Raw genomic sequence first — 26,130 nt, forward strand, 5'->3', positions numbered from 1 at the left:
GCGTGTATAATTAAGGAATAGGTACTGTGTCCCGCGACAAATGCCCCTTCCCACGCTTGTTATGCTTCACCGCAGTACTTTCGCGTATGCTTCACAGCGTAAGATTACTGTACAGAGGCGAAGCCGACTTTCGGGAACCGTCATTATGCAACACGTGCTTTCCGAGCTTCGAAACCACTGGCGAAGACGACAAAGGCGGAGTCGGTACCATGGCTGGCAGCGGCGAATTCTTTGAAAAACACGGCATCGAACGGCAAGAAGCTTAATAGCGAACGTCGAAGCGGCTAGGCCTAGCGCCGCCGCATTGTGGCTACGCCTGCCGGCGGATTTGCGAGCGAGAGCGCCAGTTCGAGTCCGCGAGAAAATCAAAATTGCGGCGGTGGTGGCTTTGAATAATGCCGTTTCGGATGTGCGACCAAGGCAGAAAGTCCGGAAAATCAGACAGCGAAGGGTTCTTGTGTCCGAAATTTCAGACGTTCTATATATTTTACTCCATGGGGTATGCCGCGATGCAGTCCGAATTCTCGGGCATTTCTGAAAAATCGGGTATCCGGAAAATCGGTCGTTGACTGTACAGCGGCAACTCCTCCAACCAACGACACGGCGCCAAAGACGATCCGTTACGATTACTCTCTGTTACTCGAGCCAGCATTAGCGCGACTTTTGTTCCCTTTAAATAAAATTACAGCTAATTTTCTCTGATAGAAGCACAAATTCCCCGAGTTTTCCCTGAGTATTTTCAGACTATTAAATATCCCTGAGAATTCCCGGTTTTCCCTGTTGGTAGGCACCCTTGCGTATACGTTTAATACAGATAATATGCATATGTTTTAATATGTCTGCATCATTCAAATCCATTGTCTTTACTTTATTCGGCCTGGGGATATATTCAGCATGTGAATGAGAAATCTTTAAAGTTTCAGAAATACGGCTTTAGGAAATGATGTTGGAAAGTGTCACAACTTTACAATGCATTCGTTCTAACAGATAAATATTTATTTCTTTTCATGGTAAGGTGTTGCAGTAGCCCGAAACTTGGATGCTGAGCAAAAAAAAAAAAAATGCTACTTTTCTCTAGCCTGAAAACCACCCTGCACTCATAGGTTGCATGTCATTCGTACAGGTACGTATTATGCACCAAATGACAGAATAGCAACACTGACTATTGTTTAAAGACAATGGACTGCAGTCTAGTGGATCAAGCTTGTTTTCACGAGTCCAAAACAACTGCAGCATAGAAACAAGAAAATACAGCAATTATGTTACATAGACACTTTCTGAGGTAATATACTGGCTTCAGTATACCAGTAATAAAGCACTCATTACTAAATGGCAGGACATCTATAACATCGATTTGTAAAATGGGCCACCACATTGAACGTTTTCAACTATGTAAGGCTGGTTAATCAGTTTCACCTTCGAGATCTATTCAACAGGAATGTTACTCAACTGCAAACGAACAAACTACTGACCCTATTGAGTTTCTCCTGGTCTACAAACGTATCCACCATGTCGGCATTGTAGATGATGATGTTGTAGGGCGGGTCCAAGGGCTCTGTATTGAAGTCGCCAGCCAGAATGGCCAGGTCGCAATTGCTGCTCGTATGCTTCACGTACTGGCTCAGCTCAAAGGACTGGCAGATGCGGTGGGACAGGTACGTGTCACAGTTGCGGTTGTACTCTGCGTGGAGCTGAGTTGCAACATGGGAAGCATTTTAACACCGTGGCTGTCACCATGACAATGCTGACATTTTCATATATATATATATATATATATATATACTAATAATAATACTATATATATACTAATATATATACTATATAATACTATATAGTATATATATATACTATACTATACTATATATATATATGACCTTATATACACACACTCTACTGTGACATTACCTGAAACCTGCATGCGATCTGTATCTGCCGTTATCTCCGAGATATAAGTGAACCTGGTTCGATCTGATAGCGTCCACATACTCCACCCACTACAGGAAAAAAAAAAAAAAACTTCAGAATACTGCAACAAAAACAGATAAACGAACGTGGAAAAAAAGTTTTCAGCTTCAGAATTGCTCGCACTTGTATAGGTAGGTGCGGCGCCCCGCTGCTGTAGAAGGCCGTGTTTTGACGGCCTGCGCTCGACTAAGGGCATCAGTGGCTATGTATTCTGAGAGCTTCGCGGTGAGACGACCGTATCAACGCCGATTTATACCTGCGATATCGACGTTCCGCCGAGCACGCCGACCTCGCCGAAGGACGAAACCAAGACGCTCGATACAAGTAAGGATCGAGGCGCACACGCCGTAGGAACGGCCGGCAAGAACACTAAAGAGAGTGTGGTAAAGCTCGGTTCGGAGATCGCGGCTGCGATGTGCGCTGGATCGGCTAAGGCGGCTTCACTGCGCAGGCGCAGCGTTCGCGGTGCTGTACCGGTTGTAGCGCAGTGCGACAACGCACTGTAGTGCGACAGTGCAGTGCGACAACGCGCGGACCGCGATGACCTCGACATCGAGACGCGCGGAGCGATACAACGCGCGCGCGCGCCGACATTTGCATATCGAGCGCGCATCGACACGTCATAAGGGAAAGTGAAGTTAAACGGCAACGACTCCCTTCGTCTCGGCCTTTTTCTTTTTTGTTCCGGTTTTCATTTTTCCGAGGTCGCGCGAGATAACCGTCGATGATAATCATCAAGAAAAAGACCGTTTGCCGCGTCTGCATGAAGGACGTTATAGGCGCGAGATTGAAACCTCCACAACCAGACATTAAACGGGCTGTGTAAAGGCGGCCTCCGATCACAGCCTTCTCGGAAAGAGCAATGTAAAAAAAAAACACCAAAAAAGCAAAGATAAAATAAACTTGGGAGTTTTGCGTGCTATATATAAGCGCGACCTGATTGCGAGGCACGGTGTAAGGTGGACTCCGGATTAATTAGGCCGCCTCAGGTTCTTTAACGCGCACCCAAGCATCGGCACTCGAACAACGTTCTTGCATTCCGCGCCCATCGGAATACGGCAGCCGCGGATGGCCGTATCGAACCCGCAACCTTGTGCTCAGCAGCGCTACGCCATATATGCACCGAGCTATATACCGAGACGGGTAAGGAGTAAAGTCAGCTGTAGCCTAACCTAAACACCAAACCTCATCGAAATAACGTTTAAATACAGATAGAAAAAGATTAGCGGATCACGCAAACGGATATATTACACACACGTTATCAGAAGTTCGAATTTTTGAAATTTTCCGGAAGTTGGCCTCGATATGTGCTCGTGTGCAACTGTGCAAGTCTGGTAAGGGTTGCAACAACACACACTAAGAACAGTTTACACCCTTTGGAGTGCCCCTTCTGCCACACAACAATAATTGTCATCCGCCTTGATGCGTTTCAACATACACTAAGAGCAGTTTACACCCTTTGGAGTGCCCCTTCTGCCACACAACAATTGTCATCTGCCTTGATGCGTTTCCTTTCTTTAACGCTGCGAGCCCGGTACGAAGAAACAGGTTTTGAAACCAACCATCAGACCAACTTGGGCTACTGGGTATATGTCAATGCATACTGAGTATGTGTTGCTTTCAATGAATGCCTTTCATGCCAGCGCTTTTGCAAGCTGTGCCATGAATGCAACGAGTATGTGCTGCTCTTCAATGAACGTCCCGCAAACTTGGGTCGCTGAGTGTGTGCCCCTCAGTGTGCAGCAAGCAAGGTAACAATTTTAAGCATTCACAAGCACCAGCACGCCACGCTTCTAATCTCAGAGGTCACGTGCAGACTTCTTGGTAGTGCCACTAGACGGCGCAATGTGTCCAGAAAGAAGTGTGAGAGAGGAGCCCAGTTACCACATGATGCGTTTCTCAGCGTTCATACGCACAGATGCACCATGCATTTCGAAGGCCACATGCAGGCTTCATGGCAGTGGCACTAAATGCCGGCCAGTGTTCTTAGGGAAGCGTGAAAAGGGAGTCACGCTGCAGTACACGTCTCATACACAACTAGTTTCGGCAGTGGCAATACATTGTGTCGTGATATTTATTGAACGCTAACGCATTACCGTTAAAAGTCATCGTCAGCTGGGTTCTGCTGCATTTTTAACTCTGCTGTGCCTCGAGTACTCAGCAGATCACAAGACTTTCAACATAGAGAGCAAGAAAGACAATGGGCACGAAGCTGCGAGCTTTATCTGCTCAACATTCACCCTGGTGCTCGTTGTGTCATCGCCGACACATGGTGTGCCAACCACGCAGTGCCAATCGCGTGATCTCCAACATTTGGCATGTGGAAAGACTGTGTACACTAAGCGACCAGCCCACACCAGCCCTCTCGGCGCCCTGTCATATGGATGGCCTCCACGGCTGCCAACCTTAGGGAAGTTTCTCTAAATCGAGGAATTTTTGTATTTGTTTAGGGAAATAGGGAATTTTCTCCAAATCTAAAGAAATTTTGTGCATACCATAACGCCCACCTGCTACGTGGAACCACAGCTGAGAGCTCCGAGAGCACATTTGGATTTCAGATGCAGTAAATTACCTCTGCATTACCATACAAAGTAAAATTGTACTATAGTGCATCACAGTGCCCAGGAAACGACAGGGTGTGGCTGCTCTGTGTTCTTTGACAAAATACTGCTACTGTGCCACTGTGCTACTGATTTATGGGCACTTAAAGGGCCCTGTAACACTTCTCATCGAAGTCATGGAAACCATCCCACATGAAAGGACACATTTTTAGTGTAAGGGGTTTATTTACAAGCAGGGCTATGCAAAAACAACCTTGGCCCAAGAGTATTGGTCATTATTTCATGCTCTCCAGGCCGCTGGACTTCATCATCATCTCTCAATAGTTGCAGACTCCCTTTCCCACTACATTGGCCCCGGCAGTGAAAAGGAGGCATTCTGGCGACTCAAGGTGACGCGAGCACAAGAGGGTAATAGTAGGGCTTTAAATGGATAATGTGGACTGTTTCATGACAGTGGCAGCGTCTGTCGGTGGGAGGTGTCACAGGCTTGACGATGTAGTTCACTGGCGACATGCATTGAACGATAGGGTAGGGACGATGATATTTCGCTGCAAACTTGCAGGAGAAACCAGGGGTCTGGCATGGAACTGAAAGCCAGATGAATGAGCCAACAGGAAAGGTAAAGGTAGACTTAGCCAGGTCAAGGCATTCTTTTTGAAAACCTTGTATCACGGATGTAAATGAGCGTGCTCGTTGGCAGCACTCTTTGGAATATTGAGCGAGTTCTGAGGCTGGGTGGTATTCGAATGCATCAGGGCGGTATGGAAGTATAGTGTCCAGTGTGGAAGAGGGCTCATGTCTGTATAGTAGAAAGAAGGGGGAAATTCCAGTGGTGGCTTGTGTGGCTGTGTTATAGGCACACGTCGAGAAAGGAAGCACCAAGTCCAAATTAGAATAGTCGGAGGCTATGTACATGGAGAGCATAGCACTAATGTTTGGTTAAAGCACTCCGTCCAGCCATTAGTCTGTGGATGATAGCTTGTAGTGGTGCGATGAATAGTATTGCATTAACTGAGAAGTTCTTGGATGACTTGCGAAAGAAACATGTGGCCGCATGGCATGTCGTGGCAAAGAATGAAGCTGCGCAAGATGAACAAGGCAACATCACCAGCTGAAGCTGCTGGAAGAGCAGTGGTATCGGCATATCGAGTGAGATGTTCGTCGGCCATAATAATCTCCCGATTGCCCGCAGGCGTGGAAGGAAGGGGCCCGTACAGATCTACGTCTATTCTATCAGATGGGCGAGCTGGACATGGAAAAGGTTGTAATGGGCCAGGCGTGTGACAAGTTATTTTCCAGCGTTGACATTTAATGCAGGAACGAATGTACTTGCGGACGTATGTGTACATTCCACACCAGTACAATTGCTGGCGATGTCTATCACAAGTTTTCCAAATGCCAGCGTGTGTGTTCTGTAAGTCTACGTGGAAGCATGTGCACAGGTCAGAGTGCAAATGGTGAGGTATAAGCAGGAGCCATTTCTGACCGTCTGGATGATAGTAGTGGCGGTACAACATGGCGTCCTGTAGCGCATAATGAGGTACTTGGAAATTAAGGGCATGAGGGAGCTGTGGGGACAGTGTCGCTGAAGGCATGGAGAGAATGTTGATCAACAATGTTATCCAAGGATCCCTGCACTGTTCTGAAAGCATGTCAGTCATACTGATGTTAGTGAAGAAAGTTGCAGAAAGGGAAACAGGTGCAACGTCAGCAGGCACGAGCGAGCGGGAAAGTGCGTCGGCATCTGCATGCTTGCGTCCTGAGCGGTAAAGGACGTGAATTTCCAATTCTTGTAAATGTAGCACCCAGCGTCCAAGTCGACCCGATGGATCCTTTAATGAAGCCAGCCAACAGAGCGAATGCTGATCAGTGATGACATTAAATGAATGGCCATACAAGTAAGGGCGAAATTTCTGCAATGCCCAAACGATTGCCAAACATTTGTTTTAGGTAACCGAGTACCTGGATCCTGGCTTAGTGGCAGGTGGCACAACTTGCATATGCAACTACATACTGAGAGAAGCTTGGCTTTCATTAGGCAAGTACATCACCAAGTACAATCCTACCGGCATCCGTGTGTACCTTGGTTGGAGCGGTAGAATCTAAAATGGGTGGTGAAGTCAGAAGAAGATGTAATGTTGCAAAATCTTCATCACACACCGGTGACCAACCAGACAGATAGCCATCGCCGGTTTACAAGGCGGTGAAAGTATCAGCACAGAACAAGGAAGCTGCAAAGCGCTTTCCCAGTGGTAGGTGTAGGGAATTCAGCAACAGCACGAAGTTTCTGCGGGTCGAGAAGGACACCGTCCTTCGAGACTATGTGGCCCAGTATGGTGAGATGGTTAGCTTTGAACCGGCACCTCTTTACGTTAAACTGAAGTCCTGCATGCGTCAAACAACTCAATACATCATAAAGACGGAGGTGACCGTTGAAAATCGGGGAGAAAACGATGATGTCATTCAGGCAGCACAGGCCTGTCTTCCATTTTAAACCACCCAAGACACTGCCCACCATCCTTTCAAATGTTGCTGGGGCATTACATAGGCTGAAGGGCATAACACTGAATTCGTACAGCCTATTGGGAACTACAACGGCAGTTTTTGGGCAATCAGATGGTGCCAATAGCCAGACCATAAGCCTATTGGTGAAAAGAATTTGGCTCCTTGCAAGCAGTCTAGGGCATCATCGATGCGTGATAGAGGATATAGATCTCTGTGCGTAACTTTGTTTAATTGGCGGTAATCGATGTAGAAATGGATTGAGCAGTCTTTTTTCTTGACAAGAACAACAGGCGATGATGACGGACTGAAGGATGGCTTGAATGAGGCCGCGCTGAAGCATGTCATCAACTTGTTTGGAGATAACACGATGCTCAGCAGGGATACACGGTGAAGGCGCTGCCCCAGAGGCGCTTGGGAGCCAGTGTCAATCAGATGGAGAACAGTGTGCGTTTGGCCTAATGAGACCTTCTGGCAATCATATGAGTCACAAAACTGGTGTAGCAGTGCAAGGAGTTTCTTACGATATGACTTTGCAAGTTTGTTGTCGTAGTGGAGCCATACATACTTAAAGGTGGGCGATCAGGCACATGAACAGAAGGTGTCAGGGTACAGAGTTGCAAGTTGGCTGTGTCGTCAAGGCAGAAGATGGGGCATACGTCGAATGCCTGAATTGTGCCTATACACTCCACGAAGTAAGGTTGAGGGAGCTGGCAACAGATTCGTAACAAACAAGGATGCAGCGCCATTGGGCATGTCGAGAAGGGAAAATGTCCAAGCGAGGTTCCTGCGGTGTTGAACAGTCTCGGAGGGTGTAAATAGAACTATGGAATCATCAACACCGCCATAGGACATGGGGGCAAGAACTGTTCTACTGGGTGGTATGTTCTTATCATCAGTGACAAACAACTTTGCCAATGTAGGTTTAGACGACGTGGAACACAATACAGAGAATACCACCTCGGCACGAGCACAGTGAATGACAGCATGATGGCGAGTGAGAAAATCCCAACCTAGGATGAAATCATGCGAACAGGCCGGTAGCATAAGAAACTTAGTGGGATACACAACATCTTGAATGACAATGTGGGGTCTGCAGGTGGCTGATGGCTGAATATGGTGTGCGCTGGTGGTATGAAAGGACAATCCCTGTGATGTTGTGGTAAACTTCTTATTAAGCAAACAGGAAAGTTTTATATCTATCACTGAAACGGCAGCACCAGGGTCCACAAGCGCAAGGATACGAAAGCCATCCGCAATACCTTTGATGAGGTTTGCTGAAAAAATTTGAGGACTTTAATCTTTCAACGACGATGCAGTTCATGCCTCAAGAACTGCGGCATCTAGTTTGCCGCATGAGAAGGGCAGGGTCGATGGTACACAGGTGACAGAGAGTGACAGAGAGTGATGGGGATTGGCGGCTAGCTGAGGGTAGGTGTTTGGGCGAAGAGGATTGTTGTGGCAGCGCTGTGCCGTAAAAGCGTCTAGGATTGTACGCAGATGGGCACATGGCATCAGTTTGAAAAGGAGGGTGACGGCGACAAAAGCATGCCACATGTCCTGCATAACTGCAAGAATAACATATAGGACGACTGTCTGCAGTGTGCCATGGTCTCGAATATATGGGGACTAGTCAGCTAAATGGAACTGGTGGTGGCTGAATGGGTGCCGACGCAGAATAGTAGGTTCGCTGACAGAGTGCCCTAGCAGAGATGACTTGTGCATACGACAAGAGCTAAGATTCCAGAGGTGTTGGACGAGCGAAAGGCAAAGCGTCAGTGACCTCTTCCTGCATCACTTGTCATATGAATTGGGCAAAATGTTGTGCCTGTGCTGGCTCGTGTGGGCTCAATAAAATGTAGAGCTGTTGAGCGACCTCCTCATGCACAAACTGTTTGATCTGAATCAACAGTGCATTCTGGTCGCTCAGAGTCAAGGCCGTGATTGAGTCGTTCTGTCCCAGAGGGCACCAAGTTTAGGCATGTTGGTTGCGCAATTTGTCAAAACTCTGGCACAAGCTGACATCTGTGACGGCTTGTAGATCATTGGCCAATAACATTTGAAATGTGTCATCAGCTATTCCTTTGAGGATGTGCTTGGTCTTATCCGTTTCGTGCATCGACGGGTTTAGACGCTTACACTAGTTGACGACGTCTTCAATATAACTGGTGAAGTTCTCACCGGGTTGCTGAGCATGTTCACGAAGTTGCTGTTTTGCGTGGAGCTTGCATACCACTGGATGGCCAAAGGTTTCAGAAAAAGTTGTCCTGAATGATGCCCAGTTATTAATTTCTGCCTCAAGATATCGCAACCAAAGACTGGTAACGCTGGTCAAGTAAAATATTACAGTGGTCAGCCTAGTTGCACTGTCCCATTTGTTGACTGAGCTCGCCCTCTGGTATGTTGCCAACCAGTCCTTGACATCTTGGTTGTCAGTCTCACTGAATATCGGTGGGTGACACTGAGGCAGCATGCCGGGACAGACGGTGGCTTGACTTGAGTCTGGGAGCCTTGTGTCGTCGTTTCTTCCGGCATCTCTAAGGCTGGAGGTAAGGTATGGTTTCGTAGTTCCAGGTTGGGAGACTGGGAGATTACCCTGCGCCTTTCACCAAATTATAAGGGGGCTTATTTAAAAGCAGGGCTACACAATAACAGCCTTGGCCCAAGAGTGTCGGTTGCTATCTCGTGCTCTCCAGGCTGACGGACTTCATCATCTTCTCCCAATAATTGCAGACTCTCTTCCCCACTACATCCAGAATATTTAGCAACAAAATGTGCTTGAATGCATTCAGTAGAAGCAGAGTTATCGTCACTGAAAGATGCAGCAGCGCGCGGACATGCACTGCTGTAGCAGTTGGCAAAGCTTTAGATTTCTTAGGTATACTTTGTGGCGCAAAATACATTTCTTGAAAAGGGACAGAAGAAAGGAAGACAGTGAAGCGCCAAACTACCAATTGTTTAATGACAGCCTGAAAAAATGTATAGAAGAAAAGACAACTTCCGCTCATGCGCAGGGAGCCAAGGTGTGACAGAACAACATGGTCATGATAACATACTTTGGATAAAGCACATTTCTGCAGAATATAATACGGTAGATGTATCGCTGACACAATCAGACCCTTTCCTTTTAAGATAAAATGCTTCCAACAACTCCCTTGCAGTTTGATCCCTACTTTTGCCACAAAATATACTTAGGAAATCTAAGCACCAACTTGCCCAAGAAGAAGTCCTTTGGCAAAGCTTTAGAGACGTCACAATCTCGCACTTAGGAGAAAGAGCCACAACTTCAGCATATGATGGCCACTGAATAAAAGAATCACAAAAGTGAATTTTTATGTCGACACTTTGAATGCAGAGGTATTGCGTACTTTTTCATTATGTAAAGTACCATGAACATTGTTACCACTGCAGAAACTTTTGTGGCCATTGACAAAGTTAACATTGCTTGCGACATTTTCACACATCGCGCCAATAGTCATACTAGGGCATCACGGTGTCACCATGTGTGCTTTTTATTGTTGGGTCTGGCAGAACTGTAGGAAAGCATGCCCTGTCTTTACAGCACCACTGTGTGTTACCATTGTGTGCTTTCAGCAGATGACACAGTGGTACCCCCTCTCGCATGGTAGTGGCTGAGGCCTTCACGGAAGCTTGCTCTCATGTTTAGTATGATTAATTTACCATGTGCAGAGTGTTGCAGTGCCCATTTAAGGAAATACTGACCTGCGACCGCCGATACAAACTTATGCCGCAACACCAAACAAAGCGATGCCCAGTATTGGCTTTGCGTGTGCGTTTCGGTGGTCAGCCCAAGACAGCGTCTGCAGGCATTCTCTCGTGTGTGCCGTTTTTATTGCACTTGTGAAAATCTCGCAGGAACAATGTAACAATTACACTCTTGCTGTATTGTTGGGTACCAAAGCGTGCAGAGCAAGGACAGTCCGATACGGTGCGCGCATAACGCTTTCAGCAGATGACAGTGGTCCCCACTTCTACTTGATGTTGCATGAGCCATGCCAAAATAGCAGCCACTGTCGGTGGAAGGGGCTCAGAGCAGAAATTTCAAACTGAAATTTGGAGTTAAAATGTACGCTGACAGCCCAGTTTTTTTTTTTTTGTGCGCGTGCGTAAATATATTGGCACCTCTACTATCAGTTACGATGATAAGCTGAGAATAGTTGGACGGCCCTGTCATGGCCCCTTTAATCCTTTGAGGGTGTTTACTGTACATGTACGACGCCGCTGATCCATCCCGCATTGTTTTTGACGTAGATGTAGGGCACTGATCTTGTGTTCGATATTTCGTGCGTGTTCAACATCACTTGTTGTTGAGACGTGCTGCCATCTCTTTGGAGTTGCCCACAGTGATTTGAAGTTGTGTTTACACTCACCAGTGCACACAACTAGACTTTTCTACCTCCAAGCGCTCGATCGCGTGGGTATGCGTATCGTCTGCTACTTCCAAGGCGTGTGTGGAGGCGATGCTATTGTTTTTTTACAGCCACAGCTATCCCTTTTCCAGTAGCCTGGCGTGGCCAAAGATCATAGATAGCAATCAGATTTCTCTTTATTTGCCTTCGCTTGGGGTTCGCGTATTCCCTATGTCAGGGTGCACGCAGTCATAATTTCAATACAGCCACGCACAGTGCCTCTTCCTGGTGCGACTGCTCAAACGTTTCTTCTACTGACTCATTGCTTCTTCTTCCGAGGAAACATGTTTTTGGGACAACAAATTGATAGGCATAAATATGGCAAGACAATTTTCTCTATTTTTAACTGTACATATAGCGTATTTGTGTGTATACGTTGTTGGTGCGAGTAAAGCATTTTTGGAACAAACTATTGCTTACAATAAATTGTTGCTGTATTCATTACCTTTTAATCATTTCCTGCTACTAGAAACTGCAATATAAAAACATTACTGCAGAAACTTCCTAGCGGGACTTCTCAGATAGTGCGTAAGCATTCTTTTCGGTCGCTCATCTTACAGATGTCTCTGACATATCCGAATGCATCTAGTTGTACGATTGCAATGTTTGCTCGGTCTGTTTTTTTTTAAACCCAGATATTTGTATATATCCTCAGAGAACCCCATGTATATCTAAGGAGCGCAACCTGCCATGCATTAAAGACAGATGGATGAACAAATCTCAAAGGGAAGTACTCCTAGAATGCTTACACATTAAAATTGGCCACAGGGGACAGTTTTTTGCAAAAAAATTTGACTAGCTGCAAAGGTATAAGCACTTATTTGGCCACCCTCAGCGAGTTCTGCCAGCGTGCTTTGACTTAGGTAATTTCTTTGGCCAGAATGGGGCATGAACTTGATCGCACAAAAGAAAATCGGTGAATTAAAAATGATCAGCTTTGAATGTGGCCACCACAGTGGAGTGAGTTCAGAAGCGTCTCGGGTCGTGATCACTCACATGCGTGACGTAGAGGTTGACGTTTAGCCCCCGATGGCGGACCTTGCAGAGGCCGACCACCTTGCCGCCGAACCAGTCGCCGTGGAAGATCTTGTGTGCATAGCCGTTCAGGTTGTACTTGAGTAGGCCAGTGTCCACGATGGGGCTCTTGGAAAGCAAGCAGACGCCGCTGCCTATGACACCACTGTAGTTGCCCATGAATAAGAAAAGGAAGGCCATCGGATCAGTATTTTCAGAGATGAAGCTTAACTGGCAAAGTGAAAACGTGAAGACGGAGGCAAGGAAATGTAAAAGCAGCGAGGTGAAGTGCGGACCTCCAACTTAATGCGTAAATATATTTTAAAAAATGAAAAAGGCACTGAACAGTATCAATAACGCACTGTTTTGTGGCATAATAACAATAAAGAAAACCAACTTCCAAGCATTTAGGTACATAATGAAAGTGCACATCAATTACCATTCAGAGATTTAGGTACACGTCAAAGAACTACAGATGGTCAAGACTAATCCGGAAATCCCCACTACGATGTGCCTCAATCATATCATGATTCCGAAAAAAAAAAAAATTACCGACGATTACGTTACTTCCTAATGCGAAATGTGAGCGCAGCAAATAAGCTGTTTCACCTTTTGGATAGATTGAGGCAAAGAAATCGAGCAACACATGTATGCACTATCACATAATTTTTTTTTTATTTTTCACACGTATTCCTTTAACAAAGACTCCACTAACAGTTCTTGACAGTCATGAAGGAAGCTTTGTGGTCGGAGAAATAGACTGATATATGTTCGACTTGGTACACCAATGCTTGATTCTCAAAGACGAGATCTATACAAGTGCCTCGCGAGGTTGTCACAGCCGTGGGGGAAGCAGAGGCTAAGCGCCGCCGCCGAGAAGACCCTGCCGTTCGCGCCGCCGAAGCGGAGGCTCATCGCCGCCGTCGAGAGCAACCAGCAGTAAGCGGAAGCGGAGGGGGGCGGCGTGTACACCCAGCGGCAAACGATGGGGGCAGAAGCGCGCGCAGCAAGCGGACAGCACGATAAAGGGAGGAGGGAAGAGATAGCAGCGACTGACTGATGCCGCTGACGGCGATAGTGAGTCAACCCCAGCTATCCGCCACACAAGAACAGGGGGGGGGGGGGGGTACCCTTTCCTCCTCTTTCTGCATGGCGGCGACGGTGTTCTATGCAGTCACGTTATCTTGACTCTCTAGCGGCGTCAGCGGCATCCAGCGGTATCAGTCGGTCGCTGCTAGCGCTGGGGGGATGAAAGGGGGGCGGAGCTGGTTACGAGGCCGACGCCGACGCCGACGCGAAACCCAGGAACGGACGCCAAAGAGCTGCGCTCTAAAAAAAATGCGAGACCAGGGCACACATACAATACAGTGCAAACTGTTATATGGCTACAGAAAACTCCAAAATGGTTGAACTCCAAAACAGTGAAATGACAATGAAACATACACTAGTTATGCGAAGTGACCTCACTTGCTGTATTGTTTCTGTGATACAAAACAGCGCATTATGTGAAACAATGAATAAGCAACTGAACTCAACTACAGCACTACTGTCAGTGACTATATAAGCAACCATACCGCATACGTTACCAAGAGCTTCAAGCAAGGATTACCATAAACACTAGCTTCACATTAAATCACACAAAATGTGCAATAAACGAGAAGAAAGGGGGTTAACCGAGGGTCCCGAAAATGTGCAATGTTAGTGTCAAACTAAACCTGATGATAGCCTAAGTAAAACCTAAATATACTGACAAACAAATGTACACACAATGTTTGACCACCGTTTTCTATTTTGTGACAAGGCCTTAGCTTACACACTGCTCGTTTTGTATAAGTGCAACCACCTTCAATTCCTATGTTATTGGTTTTTACCTTGGTTTTGCACCGCCAGGAATTTGTTGACTTCTGGTTCATTAATTTTTCGTTGGTTGTCTCAATCATGCTTTGTTTTCATTTCATGAACCCTTGTCACCCGATTATTTAAAATTTTTCTTGAAAACTATGTCTGGAACTTGCGGTGACACTCGACCTGTCTCACATCCTCAGACACTCGTTTCTCCCCGCATGATGCCTCCTGGCCATCCGGCTTACCCGCACAACACGCACGCTGCAGATGAAGTCAGTGTTGCAGTTAGGAAGCTACGATGAGAGATGGCGTGAGCGTTTCGATGCGAGTGCCCCCTGATGGCGTGGATAACTTAGGTGCAAAAAGAACTCGCTTCGTTTTCCATAATTTCAAGATGGCATCACACGTGGAGCGACTCTAGGCTTGTCAGTGCACTTCACGGGGCCGCCTCACGAAAGGCTGCCTGGTCAGCTTCAAAGCGCTGCACAGGCATGAGCAAACATGATCGCTCAAGTGTGCTTCCAGTTTGTAGGATTTCACCCATGAATGACTCGGGCGTCGGGTATTGGTCATGGGTGAACATTCACTCAGTAACCTCGCCTCACGAGTTGAACGTTCTTGATTGCTCAGCGCGCCACCATCGAGGAACTGTTCCTTGTATATACTGTTTCATGTAGATGGCATTGTGTATAAAAGCAGCAGTAAATGACACTTTTTGTGTGTTTTCACTATGGTGGTGTCATTTTCTTTTGTTACGAAGAGAACTTCAGATGCCCACAAACCATGACCTAAGGAATTAGTGAGCAACAAGCTAGCCAGAGAAGTCATGTTGGTACTAAAGTTGGAGCTGTATTCAACGTGAATACCGTTTGAGATTCAAACCCAGGACGTCGTGCGCAGTGGTGGAAAGCCATAGCCAATAAGTCATTCTAATGGGCTGGATGCAAGACGAGTGCTGACTAACAACTAAGGCCTTAAATTGTGGGCAAAAATTGTGAAACACACACACACACACACACACACACACACACACACACACACACACACACACACACACACACACACACACACACACACACACACACACACACACACACACACACACACACATATAGAGGGAGAGAGAGAGAGAATTGAATCCACTATTAACATTACCGGTTTTCACAATACTTCGACGTAACAATGAGCAGCTACGTATCATCAACATTTCTATGCGTTCTATGATAAAATAAACAACTTACTACCATGTTCCCATGCCACGCTATTGGTTATAACAACTAAATCTGCCTATGGGGTGTCTGCACACAAAACAAAAGAAAAGTGAGCTGCCACACCTGCCTGCAAGCCCCACACCTTTGCCACATCTGGGTTTCTGCTGCACAATGCACATGGCACGCCTTTCTTGCATTGTCCCATGCGCTGCTTGCCGGCCTCACAGGCTTCTCTCCCATCTCCCTTCCACCACCCCTCTGATAGGCAAGTCCACTGTGTCGATGTTGGAGGGGTGGAAGGGGAACTGAAGAGGGGTGAGCAAAGCTTGCGATGCGACGCAGGCATGCCAAACGGGGAGTGCGGCACAAAAATGAGTGTGGTGGCTCAGTAATTTCTTTTTGCCACAAATTTCGCGTTCCTTCTCCTTTTGTCGCACACGCCCAAGCTAGATTTATTTGTTGCAACTGACAAGGTGGCATGGGAGCACTGTAGCAAGTGATTTATTTCACCATAGAAAATGTAAAAAAGTTTAGGGTGCATCAGCTGCTCGTTGTTATATCCGATATATTATTAAAACCAGTATTGTTATGAGTAAGTTTGACTGCGTGTGTGCATGTGTATGTATGTATGTATGTATGTATGTATGTATGTATGTATGTATGTATGTATGTATGTATGTATGTGTATGTGTGTATGTATTTGTGTATGTATGCATGTATGTTACCGATTAAAAAGGCAAATAAAACAATATTGTGACAGTGAACATCACAAGTAAGTAAACAACAGGGGACAATGATGAAGTTGTGTATCTTCCGCTAGTGCTTGCAATGCCACATTCTTAAAGACTCAATCTCAACAATCTGTGTTGTTCTTGCTGCTGTCATCCGTGAACAATATTCATGCCCGTTTCCACCTCACAACATTCATATACAGAAAAGAATGAATGCTAGCAAGATGTATATAGACACAACACCTAAATGTAAATAGCCACATAAACTGATGAGCGAAATCGGTGGAAAGAATTAGGGGCTGCTGTTACTCTTCTCACTCATTGCATAGGGAGGTTCTCAACTTTGGCAGCCTTGATGTCATGAGGCAGCATATGTCAATTAGCTCGATTACCCCGAGTGACAAATCAAAGAAGTTGCCCAGGACCAAGTTGCTATTTAACACAAAAAGAAGACAAAAGTGGACGCCCGAAATGTGCACAACAAACCGAAGACGCCGTCTTTGACTGTAGTCCGACAAGGCATGTCGCTAGAGGCAATTCTTCGAGATGAGGACTTGTCACAATGAAATCAAGGGAAAAGCGTCCCACTGCTTGAAGGCACTGTGACAGGGAGGAACTTGCTAGTAATCACTATTCTCCAGTAGGATTTTGAAGTAATGCAGAAACCACCGAGGCCGCCTTGCTGATGTGCCACGGTATGCAGCCAAAGGTATACGATGACATGATCACTCTGCCTGATGATGTATTCTTCGTTACTCTCCCGGAATGTGTATATGCCACTGTGTGGGTGCCCGAGTAGACAAGCAGAACGAGAGACATGAACTGAAGAAGCTCGCAACAGTAAACTGAGGAACTCGGCTGCAGGGAAGTGGGGAAGTCGGGATCAGGAGCAGCCGAGTGGGGGAGAAAGTAGTGAAGGGGTCCAGCGTGTGCACTGAATGAGGAACACTGAGCTACAGAGAAGTGAAGACATTTCAGTAAACATCAAAGAAACCTCCACTTATCCCCGATTCCCACATATGTGTGCGATCTGCCATTTTTTGTTTAGTGAAGTGGAATACTAAAGTGCACATAGGTGCATCAGTGCAAGAAAATCGCATGGTACTGTAGGTTTCGCACTGTAGGTTTTAGGTGCGTTCATGCAAAGCACCCACCTGAAGAAGTAGTGACCATAAGGCAGGTTGTGCTTGGCCTTCCTGCGGATGCGCTTGAAGTCTTCCTGGCTCCAGATCTGCGGAAAAGATTTCAGATGACCTCACTGCGTGATGTGAGCGAGTCGGCCCTCTCTAAGGGGCCACGACACTTGAATTATGGGCTGCATGTTAAACCATACGTGCCCCATAGCAAGCTGGCGAACTTTGGCCACGTTATGGGTGTTGTAGAAAATTTATAATTGAATGTTTTATAACGCAGCTGAATTGTACAGCACTCTGGAAACACTGACAGGTGACAAAGTAAAGGGCAGCCTTTGCAATCAAAATGTGCAAAGTTTGCATACTGCTTCGTTTTTTCGCATGCAAGCGAAAAGAAATTTCTACAGGTATTCTCTGGTTTGCGATGTTTTCCTCGTGAGAGTGAAAGAACTGTGGGCACAATGCAATGGCGACGCCCTTGCGGTACAGTTGAGTGCTGGAGTGTGTCGAGCAAGGAGAGTTCCACGCAGCTTAGGCATGGTTTTGAAATGTTTCAAAGCAGACGAATTTTAGGTTGAAATGTGTGTTGAGAGCTCTGCTTTTGTGTCTATAACTATACTGGCCTCTGCTCTCAGTAACAATGATTAAGTGAGAATAATTGGAAGTCCCTTCAACGTCCCTTCAACTAACAGATATTATGTAATTGGTAACATTTTGCTATAGTGAAGGTAAACGATTTATAACAGTGAGAAATTGAATGGGTAGTTGTGAAAAATGGGAAATGGAAGCGCATGTAGGCCAGAAAACCAACAGGGCAGCAATGAGGACGTAAAACAGTCTCTGCTGTAACAACACCTGGTCACTTAATGAATAATCAAAGCCTTCATATGTGAATCAAACAAGCCGCCTAAGCCAGAAAGACGACATGACAACAGCAAGTTGTGAAAAGTTGTACAATCTTGGATGCCACATCAATCTATCGTTGCTTAAAGGACCCCTCACCCGGGCCCGATTGCAAGTTTTGGTTGTACACTAGATGTTGTAGGGTGCTGTCTTGGGAGTGCCTTACAAGAAGAATTTTTTAAATTGGTTTACTGTTAGAGGATGCAGGAGACATTGAAATATGGCATTGCCATGCTGCAAGTACGTGAGCTTCACTATCAACCCAGACACTCTCTCCTTCTCCCTCTTTTTGCTGTGCAGCGCATTCCCGGTGGCAGTATTGCGTGTTCTGCATTGGACAATTTACCGAGGTCACGTGTCAATATCGGTGACACTGCAAGCAGTGTTTTATGTAGAAGCATTTGTGTGTGTGACCTTGATCCTCTGGATGGAAGCGGGGTTCGCCCGAGAGAAAAGGCACAGGGGCGTCTGTTTGAAAGTGCAGTTGTTATCGCAATGTGCAGGTGTTTGATACCTTGCAGATGCTATTGTAGCTGCATGGTCTACATGCTACACTTGTCTGTTTTCAATGCTCAAACCTGGTAAGGGGCCCTTTAATGTAGGGTTTAAACAAACCTAAGCTAACACAATACAGTACATATGCAACGTGTCTTGGGCATTTCATGACATCCAAGTTTCCCATGGGAGCTTCCATTTCACATTCTGATTTTTTTTGAAAGTGTGTGTTACAAAATGCAAGCACCCTTACATTTCTTTTTTCGACCGATGCAGAAATTTAGAAAGTTATGAGCTTTGACTCAAGATGTTGATGTCAATTATCAGGCGTATTCAAGGGACAATAACAGCGATGAAGAGTTCCTTTTTCCTGAGGAGCATTAATTATTCTAAATGAAGTAATTACCCAAATCTAAATTATATAAATTTCCAGATTTAGGAATTTGTAAAAGTTCCAGCAAGGTATTGCCAACAAACACCACTTGAATTTAGGGCCTGGCAATATATTACTAAAGAACATTATTTACGAAGCACTTTGGAAAACCACCCAGCACCCAAGAAAAGGGTTAAACTTGGACAGTAGCTGCTGCGAGGAGAATGTGGCAGCACATAGTCACATGTGCTCACCTCTTGGAGAAACACGAAGTCGTACTCGGTCGTGGCGAGGTAATTTGCGATGGCTGTCATGCGTTCGACGCGGTGCTTGCTGATACCAACAATGCCCCTGCGAAGCAAAAATGCGACAGTGAGGAGAATCCACCGGGTGCAGGTGACCAAAAGAAACACAAGGGGGGGGGGGGGGGCTACATAAAAATGACCTGACTGTTTTTTCTGAGCAATGGCACTTTGATGTTCCTTAAAGACAGCAGTAACCACTGCTGGCTTAAGACCTTTTGCACCAGTATGACAACTGGCGCAGCTTATAATGAAATTGGTCATTTATGGTATATATGTTTGGTATAGGTGTGTAAGCCCCCGTGCACTGATAATGTTCGAATAACAACACTGGCTCATTTCGCTGGTAAGAGATAAACGAAGTGATCGGACATAACCTAGGCAAGTCAAAGAGATTTGGTATCTCACGTACAAAAAAGAAAAAAAAAAAAAGAATTTGAATATCTATGGAGGGAGACCAGTGCAAACACAACACAAAGCACACTGAAACAGAGACATAGACACAACGCAGTCTTCCAACTAACCTTTACACTTTTCTGTTATGGGTTTGGAAAAGGCCAAAGTCATTGGAAAGAGAATCAATGACTCTTTCTTCTGAGTTGCTTGGTTCGTGATTACTGAAGCTTAAAGCCTGAATTTACAGATGGAACATAAGTGAGGCAACACATTTTTCTCTGCCTTAACTCCTTAACTGCTGATGACGAGTTAGATCGCCATGACAAAGGTTGTGCTATCTTGGAATTTTGATGTACAAATAAATAATACAGTGTCTCTTGCTGTATTATTTAACAAAAGCACTAAAAGTGCTACGGGCATTGCCGGTATGACTTTTTAAAGAAAAACATAGTAAAATAATTATGCGTTCTAATGAAATCTGCACTTTCCCCCAATTTTTTTACATTTCCCATGGCACTTAAGGGTTTCAGTGACAATTGCAGTTGCTAGTCAGCCATATGTCATGCTGCCGCTTCTTTGTCTGGCCTGTAAATTTAGACTGTGCACTCCAACAATCGGGAAGGGAATAAGTGTCACCCACCAGAAAGTAGCACTGAGCTACAATGGAACCCCCCCTACAGTTTTCTCAAAAAGAAAGTTTCACAGTTGAAGAAACTTCACACTAGTCCAATGATTAACCATGAGACCAAAGCCTTTCCTGTGTGGTCAACCCTACAATCTGGGAAACCAGGAGGCAAGAAGATCGCACAGTGAGGCCAAAGTAACCGACAACTCGAAGCACTGGGACACTGAATACAGCAACTCGGTTCTGCAGTAATCCTATCATGCCTTTGCAACTTATTAAAAAAAAAAAGAATGCAAGCTCCCTGTCCGTGAGATTCACTGAAGGTGTGCCTGGGCTTAACCACAACTCGCCCAGCCACACTATCTCTGCTGCCTTGAATAATTTCACACATAGTTTGAGTGGCATTTGTCACCAAAACAATAGATTCCTGAAACAGCAACCTACGTACGCAATCAGTGATCAAGCAATATGTCTACAGCTCTGTAGCCGGTTGCCTAGGCATTCACACATCCAATGATGCATGTTTGCAGCTTTGTGTGTGGCCACCTAGGCGTTTACACGTGTGACTACAGGTGCAAACCGTTGTTACAGGAATTGTTTTAGTGCGGAGTGCAGATCAAGCTACTTACGAAATTATCAAGGCAGTGGAGAGAGATAGTGCAGCCGGGTGCATGGCATCAGGAAACTTTACTGACAAGGGGCATGAATTCCTTTGACGATAACAAAGGTACAATAGGTGGCTCTGTGCCATAGATACCCTCTACATATGCTGCTGCAAACATTTTTTGTGCTCTTTGTTTTCATTTCTTTGATGCCCCGTTAATTTTACCCTTTCGTGCATGCAACATATGCATATGTGTAATGCTTGATTTAAGTAAGTATCAGTCAAAAGACAGTGCTGTGCTTAAATCACCTTTTCAGTCTACTTTGTAATATATCCCCCTTCCGGTAAGCTACTTGTAAAATATTTGATTGCCATATGTTCATGGTAACTCAACGTCTGCAGAAACTACTTTTTTAAACCTTATTGCTACTGTGAATTCACAGTTTGCATGTTTATTACTGATGCTTACTATCCGATCACCTATTATAACTCATGCAACTACATGAGTTATGGAAATCTACATATATGTATTTACAGTTATTACTTTTTTTGACAATAACTATGACTCTTGACTCCTTAAGCCATATTTGCACTGGTTGCCTGTGGTGGATTTGTCATTTCAGCTTGCCTAAATCAATACCATGTTTTAACTGAGAGGTTGGCATGGACAACATCTACAATATGTGAAGCGATTCGGCATCCTTACAGATAGACACTACATGCTGCAATATTCACTACCTCAAAACAATCCCACTTACAGCTCTTACGATAATTCTCAATCAGTCCAAAGTTGAAGCAATCAGGAACAAACTCCACATGTGCAATATCTCGGGACTATTATAATTTATATAATAGCCCATGCTTCAGCGCAGACAAATGGGACAAACAAACACAAACCCATTGACAAGACGTTCTACTCGCAAGGATCATAAGATGAGGTTGCACATGACAATCTGCACAGTGAACATGCCAGTATGAGGTTGCCTGAAGACAAGCATGGCAAGCTTTTTGTTGTCGCTACCAGAAGTAGCATATGCCGAAGAGCGGAAGATGATTCGGGGAGAGTGGTTTATGTGCAAACAACCAGCTCTCACAACTACAGACGGGCTTGTCTTGAGGCAAAGCCGCTCTGGGTGACTGACCACAGGCACAAATAAACATGACAGTGACTTCCATCAAGCAATCAAGTCAGTACCACAGCCAAGAGGCACGGTGTAATTGTCTCTGCCACGATGACTCAACACCAAACCCACAAGAGCAAGCCGGGACAAAAATACTGCTACTATATAAAGCCGGCAGCTAGTCACTCTGCCACCACATAGTGCCTCTTCTACATCCCTACGTGCTTCACAAAGGTAATACCAATCATGCACGTACGTATGACACACATGCATCTACATAACGAATGCAAACAGCTTCCACAAGCGGAGAACAACGTGTTCATAAGTCAAACTCTTGGGGGGTCATTGACCCACTGCCATAAACAACCTCTTCTTGAAGCGTGCGCGTACAATTTCCGCCGTACGAGCAAGCTTGCACGCGTGGGCCCTTGGAATTTCCGTCCCCTCTTCTGGAAGACCCAAACCCTTCATCGGCGTGCGACAACCACAGCAAATACGCAAAGCAATGTCAACTGAAGTATACGCGCATACAATAAAGAACCTATATATAGCAAGTCGCGCGCCTCAGCTGACCCAGAAAAAAAGCGGCTAACGCCGAAAGACCGCCAGAGAATGGTACACTGCGTTGACTGGATATGTGTGCCAGGCGCGCACACCGCGCGCCAAACAAACGAGAAAGGAAACGGAAAAGAAAGAAAAGGAGAAGAAAATCGATGCCGGCAGCGAAAGAAAGTCGGCCCGGCGTTGCAATGAGGAAGCGCTCCGCCTCTTTCGTTTTCTTGATCCGACGCGGCCGTTCACTTTCCCTTCCGCGAGCGATACAGCGGTACAATGATTCGGCGCAGCCGGGTTTGTTTCTTTTTGTGTCTGTTTCCAGAGATTTTTTTGTGTAAACGATGGCTTACATGCAGATACAGAATTAAAGTCCGGCAAGTACATGCGCTACTGTCAAAATAAGCCAGCGCTTTATTATATTGCGGCAAATATACACTTCTACAAGGGCCGAGTCACACGTTATCAGCTGCTGATCACAAAATCACAAACGACAACGTGCCTATAAGGGGCGCATCCACACGCTATAGCCAAGTCATTAGTCATACTAGGCGAGATTTGTTTGCAAATGATCAGTCATGTGGCGCGCGCGTGTTTTAACGTCCTGCGGCACCTTTTATTAATTACTACATGGACAACACGAAGAAATGCCGCGGAAAACACGGCATTTAGCGCGACAGATGATCGCATAAATATTTTTTTTTACAGGTTTCGAACTGACGGGATCGAGAAGCTACGAGAGCCATTCATTCAACGAGATCACGCGACTGCCTCCACTACAGCGATTACAACTGCTACGCGTCCGGTTCCTTCCCAACAGCGAAAAATAGCTGCAGAAAGATATCTCACAGCACGGCGGAAGAAGAGCAAGAGACGCGTCACGACGCAATTCTATTCTTTTCAGCTTACAGAGCGATGCGTTTATTAGGCCTAACTCTACGGAAGCAGACGTGACGGCAGGGCTTTACAACACGGATAAAAAGCAACTTACCAGCAGTTGAGAGTCATCACACGCACTTCGACTTCCATCTTCATTCCTGCGAGATGCGTTTCACAAGAGGATTGGTCATGAAGCCGCAACAGCGCGCTTCGAGCTGGAAAATAAAGCGAGGCGCTTACACGAATCAAACACCAAGCGGCGGGCGATAAGCCAGAGGAGAAGCAGACGACGACGCCAGCTGTGCGATCGCGGAACTCCTGGTGATCGCTTCCGCAGTCATGCGGATCGCGGAATCACGGCTGGCAAAATCCGTGCTTCCGTTGCCATCAGCGCGGGTCACACTGTGTTTGTTGACGTTTCACGGCATTGGTCGTAACACTTTAACGTGTTGTCGACGCAGCAGCAGCAGCAGCACGAGACTCGAAGGAGGCTTCTTGCAGGAAAAGGGGCTGAATCTGAGGAGAGGCGAGCGGGCGACGCGCGGCAAACTGAAACCCGGCGACGCGCATGTAAAGACAGAGAAAGAAAAAGAACCAGGAACGCCGCCGCTACGCGCGGCCTGTTCTAAATACGCTTCACGCTTCGCGCGCGTTGTCCTGGTTCGTCACTGTCGCGGTGGTACTACAGCATGCTCACACGCGTCGCAAGAACGTCTCGAAATAGCTCTGAAGTCTTCTCTCAAAGTGCATACACCACTCAATTCACGCTTCACATACAAGGCGACGTCGAGCGACCGCGCGACACTCCGCTACAGCTGGTGCGGGTCACTCTGGAGTCTTTTGCAGCACGGTGCGACGGTTTTTAAGTCGTTCGCTTTTTCGCCAACACTTTTAGATTGCGTGTTCGCGGAGTCGGCTCCATTCCGCTTTATTACTCATGGCACTCACGAAAGCACACCAGTATAGACCGACCGTAATGTATATTCAGCGTTTAGGCTGCGATTCGTCCTCCAACGACCTCACTTGCGTTATGATATTGTGCACATGTTCAGCGAGCGGCTGTGTGTGTTTCTGCGGCGCCAAGGTCATTTCCGAACCAGTGACCGTCAGTGCGCATTTCAAACGCGCTCCTGCGTGTGGCGTTGCATTTTATACTATAGTCGCACATTCCGGCAGAAATTATTGCGGTCCAGTGTTTTGTTTGAAGCTGGAAGTGCTTTGTAAGGCTAGTCTCTTGGAAAAGGCGGCAAAAGAATATGTACATTCGTGTTAATATAAAAGTCCCAACGCGTGAATAATTCGCGCATCGTGCACAGAGCTGATATAGCTTTCATTTCAAACAAGTTGTTAGCCGACACAAGGCGACGAAGGTCCATTTGCGCACACATAATACAGTGTACTAGAATTTCTAGTACACTGTACACATACTGCGTACAGCAGTCGGACGTGCAGCACACGCGTGTGTGTGCTCCACTGCAACTGCGGTGCAGCAAAGTATGGCCTTCGAGATTGGGTTACGCGCGCTTACGCGGTCCGATCTTGGAGGCAATGAGGAAAGTCGACAAGTAACATCTGCCCTGCCGCAACTGTTGCCGGAGAAAAAAGACAACAACAGGATGAGCATATATGATATATATACATGGAGGGAGAAAAAGAATACATGTCCATGGTGTTTCTATGAAGACATTTAGTAATATATAAGAAGCGTCTGGAAATACGTTTCTTTTTTAAAAGGAGGGTTTCCTTGAAGCCATGCGCCGCGAGCGGTGGCAATCAAGAGGCGACGCGCTATACGAGAAAATTAGTTGCTAATTAACAAAAACTATATTAACAAAATATCTAAATTTAATTTCGTTTTCAGTTCCGGCTCATCGTAATCGGCAAATTGAAGCGAGCTCTTTGTACAAGCCATATCAACTCTTGGATATGGTAAATGCGATCACCACCGCGTAAACTGTGGCACGACGAAAATTCACACGGAAGACAGGGAAACACAAACTGCATTGTCTGATATGTGCGACGAGCAGCAGCAAAGTTCCTCCCAACTCTTTACGGTGCATGCGTCAACACTGAATTCTCTTAAAATACATAAATATGTTTGAGAGAGAGAGAGAATAAGGTTTACTGAGACGAAAAGCGGAGGTTTTCGTCTGATGGCGGTAGAGGAGGAAATTGAACTTTTAATTATTCTCATATATCCATATCGTTTCAAAAAATATGTTCAGGAAATGCGGCACATGTATATTGACGCGTCACTAGCCGCTCGACGCACTTTGCGCGTATTCGCGGTATTCTTTCACGCTATGAAAAACACTTTTATGTAGCACGTATTGAGCTACAGAAAGCTGTATTGGTAGTTTTTCATGTTGCTCTACAATTTTCTCACTGACACTTTTCATCTAATTATAGCGTTTGAGATGTTGACTTATTAATTAAGACTTACTACGTAATTAGGCGAAATGCAAAATATAATTCGAGTATCTCCAAG

At 45.8% G+C, this 26,130-nt stretch overlaps 1 protein-coding gene across 2 annotated transcripts in view; it reads right to left on the reverse strand.

Moving 5' to 3' along the window:
* The window catches only part of nSMase (neutral sphingomyelinase), a 37,922-nt gene extending 13,772 nt beyond the window's left edge, over positions 1 to 24,150 (reverse strand). The window contains exons 1-6 of one of the 2 annotated variants that reach the window (XM_075674374.1): positions 23,883 to 24,150; positions 23,755 to 23,800; positions 19,418 to 19,514; positions 17,414 to 17,490; positions 12,455 to 12,638; positions 1,473 to 1,691 (exon numbers count right to left, since the gene is read on the reverse strand). In XM_075674374.1, the coding sequence (XP_075530489.1) occupies positions 1,473 to 1,691; positions 12,455 to 12,638; positions 17,414 to 17,490; positions 19,418 to 19,514; positions 23,755 to 23,798 (621 nt within the window). In that variant the 5' untranslated portion in view covers positions 23,799 to 23,800; positions 23,883 to 24,150. Of the gene's footprint in view, positions 1 to 1,472; positions 1,692 to 12,454; positions 12,639 to 17,413; positions 17,491 to 19,417; positions 19,515 to 23,754 lie in introns of both variants that reach the window. The other variant, XM_075674373.1, reaches the window with a different exon arrangement.
* Between the last annotated feature and the right edge of the window lie 1,980 nt (positions 24,151 to 26,130).

The sequence above is a fragment of the Dermacentor variabilis genome, chromosome 11, assembly GCF_050947875.1.
Source record: "Dermacentor variabilis isolate Ectoservices chromosome 11, ASM5094787v1, whole genome shotgun sequence".
NCBI lineage: Eukaryota > Metazoa > Arthropoda > Arachnida > Ixodida > Ixodidae > Dermacentor > Dermacentor variabilis.